General features: G+C 46.3%; 1 protein-coding gene across 1 annotated transcript; it reads left to right on the forward strand.

Moving 5' to 3' along the window:
- Positions 1-902: 902 nt before the first annotated feature.
- Positions 903-2,966, forward strand: CORT (cortistatin). Its single transcript, XM_032300362.1, is given in 4 exon segments — positions 903-914; positions 916-995; positions 997-1,150; positions 2,271-2,966. Coding segments are annotated over 4 exon segments (465 nt in total). The 3' UTR covers positions 2,490-2,966.
- The last annotated feature ends 3,072 nt before the right edge of the window (positions 2,967-6,038 follow it).

Genomic DNA, 6,038 nt, shown 5'->3' on the forward strand with positions numbered 1-6,038 from the left:
CCCCCCCAAAAAAAAAAAAAAAAAAAAAAGAAAACACTGGACCATCCGGAGTTTGAGACCAGCATGGCCAACATGGTGGAACCCCATCTCTACTAAAAATACAAAATTTAGCTGGGCGTGGTGGCACGCATCCATAATGCCAGCTACTTGGGAGGCTGAGGCAGGAGAATTGCTTCAGCCCAGGAGGCGGAGGTTGCAGTGAGCCGAGATCACGCCATTACACTCCAGCCTGGGCAACAGACTTTGTCTCAAAAAACCAACAACAACAGAAAACACTGGACCAGGGCTGCCCCAGGGCCGGCAGCGCCTGGGTGCTGCTTGTTGAAAATGCAGCTCTCAGCTCGTCCGTGCTGCAGCACATCAGGACCTGCCTGCAAAATGACCTGTCTGCACTTGAGGTTGAGAAGGCCTGGCCTAGAGGATGGTGGGTCTGGCCTGCTGGGCTGAGAGGCAGTGCTGGGAGCAATTCCTGGGGCCTCCTTGCCAACAATTTGGTGAAACTAGTGGATTTGATCAGAGCATCTCTGAGCCCCCATTGCCTCCTTGTTTCTCTGCCTGTAGTAGAAGAATTTCTCTCAAATTACTGGATGAGTTTCAGTCATACTTTCACATGGGCACAATTTCACATTCAAGCTCCTTATCCAAGCCTAATTTTATATTATGTTAAATCACTTGTTTTTGTTCTCACGGCTTCCTGCCTGCTATAGGCATAATTACGAGGAAGTAGAACTTCAGCAGCGAGCGCACATGCGTTCCAAAATAAGAGCAAATGCGCTCTAAACACAGGAAAAGACCTGAAGCTTTAATTAAGGAGTTAAATCCAATCCCAAAGCGCTTTTGTGGGCACTGATTGCTCCAGCTTCTGCGTCACCGCGTGAGGGAAGAGGATCCAGGCATTAGACATGTATAGACACAAAAAACAGCTGGAGATTCAGCTTAAAATACCCACCAAGCTCCAAAGAAGAGACCCAAGTCCCCAAAACATTGATTCAGGGCTGACAGGAGGAAGAGCAGCAGCAGGGTGGGAGAGAAGCTCCAGTCGGCCCCCAAGATGCCGCTGCCCCCTGGCCTCCTGCTGCTGCTGCTTTCCGGGGCCACGGCCACTGCGGCCCTGTCCCTGGAGGGTGGCCCCATCGACCCAGGCAGCGAGGTGAGTACAGATGCAACGTGGCCACACGCTTGCCCACTCTCTTGTTGGGTTTTCGGCCTGCATGGTGAGTGTGTGTGTGAGCGTGTGTTGGATTTCACAGCTTGGACAGGACACAGGGCTGAACTTCGTAGTGTTCTTGGCTGGCCCGAGGTACTGGGATGTCCCGTTCAGTCTGCTGATCTTCATATACCTGTCCCGACCCATGAAGCATGTTGGAAGCCCGCGCAGCTCAAGGAGAGCCCTTCATGCCAGTGCCCCTCTCCGCTGGGCATCTAGGAAAGGTGAAACGAGTGTGCCAGTCCACTGAGGGCAGGCGTAGAGCTGCCACAGCCCTCGTTAGTCACCCAGACTTCCAGAGCCTTCGGATTCTACACAGCACAGGCTCCCACTGGCTCAGAGTAATTGGCATCATTACATTTCTGTTGTGAGGATTTATAACTTCATGAGGTAATTGATTGCTCTTTTTTCCATTTTGAAAAAGTTCCAAGAAAGAGCATATAAAGTTGACCATTAAAAATGGATTTTTCTCCAAAATTACAGATGAGTTTCAGACAGGTCATTTATCAGCAGATTATTCCCAAAAGCTTTCTAAGGAACTTGAAAAACCAGAATATAACGTTTCAGTCCCATCTGTCTCAGAAGGCGACTTGCGGACATCCAGGAGTGTGGCCGACGGTGGGGAATGAGTACATTAGCCCGCTCCACCTCGGGGCTTCTTAGCTGCCAGTCACTTGGGCGAGAATGGCAGGTTTCCTGACCTCTTCTAATTAAGGACCTCAGCAGAGAGTATGGGGCAAAACCAGCAGGTTTTTTTTCTTGACTTAAAATGACCAACTTACTTTTCCTTTTCTCTAATTAGAGAAATTTCTTTAAGGTATTCTCTTCACTTTCTCAACTTCATCCTTTAAATGGAAATGGGGTTTATTGCTATAGAGCATCTTTTCTTTTTTTTTTAAGTCGATTTATTTTTAATAGTTTTCTCCAAGGTATTCTTCTAGGTCTTTTTTTTTCTTTTTCTTTCTTTTTTTTTTTAAGTAAGGAGGAGATTGCGTATGTTTGCTTGCTGCCTGAGCCAGATCGCTGAGTTTTCTTTCCTTTGCCATCTGCTTCTCTTTAAAAGCATATGCAGGAAGCGACAGAAATAAAGAAAAGCAGCCTCCTGACGTTCCTCGCTTGGTGGTTTGAGTGGACCTCCCAGGCCAGCCCCGGGCCCCTCACAGGAGAGGAAGCCAGGGAGGCGGCCAAGCGGCAGGAAGGCGCGCCCCTCCAGCAGTCCACGCGCCGCGACAGGACGCCCTGCAAGAATTTCTTCTGGAAGACCTTCTCCTCCTGCAAATAAAACCCCACCCGTGATTACTCAGGCAGGTGTAATGACGGACCCAAATAAAATGTATTAAGCAACAGTGATCTTTCCTCTTCTTCCCATTTGAAAAGTATTTTTTATTTAAATTCCAATAATGCCCAATACTGACATGTTTTGAGTAATTTGTAACCCAAGGTGAACATCTTTGAGAAAGATTTTTTTGTGGTTTTTACTTGACTCTGCTCAGGGCAACCACTGGGTTTTCCTTTTGACATTCGTTATGGTGCTGGGAAGCTCTGTCTTTGATTTAAAATAAAATAGCCAAAGACTACATAATTAAGAGTTCAGAATAACATCTTATTTCAGTTTATGAATTGATGTGAATTGTCTTAATTTAAAAAATATTTCTCTCACATTAAAAGCAAATTTTTAACATCAGGCTTGAAGAGCAAAATGATTATTCCTCATATTATAGCTGAAATTAATTTTAAAACAAATATTAAAGTATGCTGACATGCCTATGAGAGTTACACTTGAATTTGCTGTTATGTACCATTTTAATTAGTAGCTTAATGGGTTGCAGTTCTTTTCATGGATTATACCTTCACATTTGCTTTGGGAGGACTGAAGTCTACTTACAGAAATGTTCTTTCACACCAGACAAGGTGGCAGTGAGCCCTGCTGCCATTCAGCTGTTGCCTGCCTGCAGCAACTTCTAGTACCAGGACCTCTCCCAGGTCTCAGTATCTGGATTTTGTTCAGTGACACTCATATGAATTACATGTATAATTTGTCACATTTGTGTCCCTATTAACTCAGTGTTCCCAGTGAATAATGGCAAAACAGGACAATTCCATTTCTGTGATGTAGTGTAGAGTAGCCATTGAGCCCCTACATGGACCAGGCTCTGGGTCTGCTCAATGAAATTAGAGGTAAAGAAATCATGCAATTCTATTTTTTTTTTTAAGATGGGGTTTCACCATGATGGCCAGGCTGGTCTTGAACTCCTGACCTCAGGTGATCCACCCACCTCGGCCTCCCAAAGTGCTAGGATTACAGGAGTGAGCCACCGTGCCCAGCCAATCATGCAATTCTAAAAGCTTTCTCAAGTTTCAGTTCTCCTCACAGCACCAAAATCCTTGCTTAATGCCACATACTGTTTATGAAGGTTTTTCTTTTTTTGAGATGGAGTCTCCCTCTGTCACCCAGGCTGGAGTGCAGCAGCACAATCTCTGCTCACTGCAACGTTTGCCTCCCAGATTCATGTGATTGTCTTGCCTCAGCCTCCCGAGTAGTTGGGACTACAGGCACGCGCCACCATGCCCAGCTAATTTTTGTATTTTTTGGTACAGACGGGGTTTCATCATGTTGGCCAGGATGGTCTCCATCTCTTGACCTTGTGATCCACCCACTGCAGCCTCCTAGAGTGCTGGGATTACAGGCATGAGCCACCGCGCCTGGCCTTTTTTTTTTTTTTTTTTTTGAGATGGAGTTTTGCCCTTGTTGCCCAGGCTGGAGTCCAATGCCGCTGTCTCTGCTCACTGCAACCTCCGCATCCCAGGTTCAAGTGACTCTCCTGCCTCAGCCTCCCAAGTAGCTAGGACTACAGGTGCCCACTGCACCCAACTAACTTTTATTTTTAGTAGAGACCTAGAGACGGGGTTTCGCCATGTTGGCCAGGCTGGTCTTGAACTCCTGACATCAGGTGATCCACCGGCCCCGGCCTCCAAAAATGCTGAGATTACAGGTGTGAGCCACTGTACCTGGCCATGAAGGTTTTTAGGTGCTAAACTTGATTGGGAAAACCAGCAAAGGCTGGCTTTGGGACATGGGAATATTCTCTTCTCTGGACACCAGGGGAGCAGACTCCCTGAGAATGACTGCTGACCATTCCGTTCTGTTTTCTGCAGAGCTGAGCTCATATTCATAATTACTAGCTGAATAAAGTATAATGTGATGGAAGAGACTCAATAGTATCCACGTTTCCAAGCACAGCAGCTTTAGGAGACCAGTAACTGGGTCAGTGCACTAGTGGAAGAAGCCTGCCTGGAAGGCCAGCTAACCTTCAGAACTTTGTCTTTTAAGATTTTTCAGCTGGGCACAATGGCTCACGCCTATAATCCCAGCACTTTGGGAGGATGAGACAGATGGATAACTTGAGGTCAGGAGTTCAAGACCAGCCTGACCAATATGATGAAACTCCATCTCTACTAAAATTACAAAAATTAGCTGGGTGTGGTGGCATGCACCTGTAATGCCAGCTACTCGGGAGGCTGAGACAGGAAAACCGCTTGAATCTGGGAGGCAGAGGGTGCAGTGAGCCAGCCATTGCCATTGTACTCCAGCCTGGGCAACAAGAGTGAAACTGAAAAAAAAAAACAAAAACCACTATTTTTTTCTAGAAGAAAGCCATGCTCATTGTTTTTCAGTTTTTTAATTGGTGTCAGCTGAGCGTGCTGGTTCATGCCTGTAGTCCCAGCACTGTGGGAGGCCAAAGCAGGCAGATCAATTGATGCCAGGAGTTCAAGACCAGCCTGGCCAACACGATGAAACGCTGTCTTTACTAAAAATACAAAAATTAGACAGGCATGGTGGTGCATGCCTGTAATTCCAGCTACTTGGGAGACTGAGGCAGGAGAATCACTTGAGCCTGGGAGGTGGAGGTTGCAGTGAGCTGAAATCACGCCACTGCACTCCAGCCTGGGTGACAGAGTGAGACTCTGTCTCAAAAAATAATAAATAAAAAATGGGCCAGGTGCAGTGGCTCACGCCTGTAATCCCAGCATCTTGGGAGGCTGAGGCAGGTGGATCACCTGAGGTCAGGTGTTCACGACCAGTCCAATGTGGTGTAACCATGTCTCTGCTAAAAATGCAAAAAAATTAGTCAGGCATGGGCCGGGCGCGGTGGCTCACGCCTATAATCCCAGCACTTTGGGAGGCCGAGGTGGGTGGATCACAAAGTCAAGAGATCGAGACCATACTGGTCAACATGGTGAAACCCCCGTCTCTACTAAAAATACAAAAAAAAAAAAATAGCTGGGCATGGTGGCGCACACCTGTAATCACAGCTATTCTGGAGGTGGAGGCACAAGAATTTCTTGAACCTGGGAGGTGGAGGTTGCAGTGAGCTGAGATCGTGCCACTTGCATTCAAGCCTGAGTGCAGTGAGTGGAGTGAGACTTTGTCTCAAAAAAATTAAAAAATAAATAAATAAATAAATTGGGGTCATCCATACACACTTTAAGACTGGGGATTTTACCTTTTAACTGAGTAGTTATCTGTAGGATAATGAGGCTCTACTAGTGATACTGCCAGGAAATTCATCAAGCCTTAGCCTACCTTAGTTCAGGGGACTTAATACAATGTTAACTGGCATCAGCTGCATGTTAGACCAGATGAATATGCTTGTAATTAATAAATCAGGGTAAAACAGTAATTTCCCACCATTAGGTTTTTGGTGGACTTCTCTGTAGTTCAATGTAGTCAGGTATGTAGATCTGGGTAATCAGGCCCTGGACAACTTCAAGTTCATTCTCTTATTACTCTGTCCAGGATTTGGCACCAGAACAGCTCCTCAACTGGTGA

The sequence above is a fragment of the Sapajus apella genome, unplaced genomic scaffold (assembly GCF_009761245.1).
Source record: "Sapajus apella isolate SASKATOON/1434 unplaced genomic scaffold, GSC_monkey_1.0 scaffold43, whole genome shotgun sequence".
In the NCBI taxonomy this organism is placed as follows: Eukaryota; Metazoa; Chordata; class Mammalia; order Primates; family Cebidae; genus Sapajus; species Sapajus apella.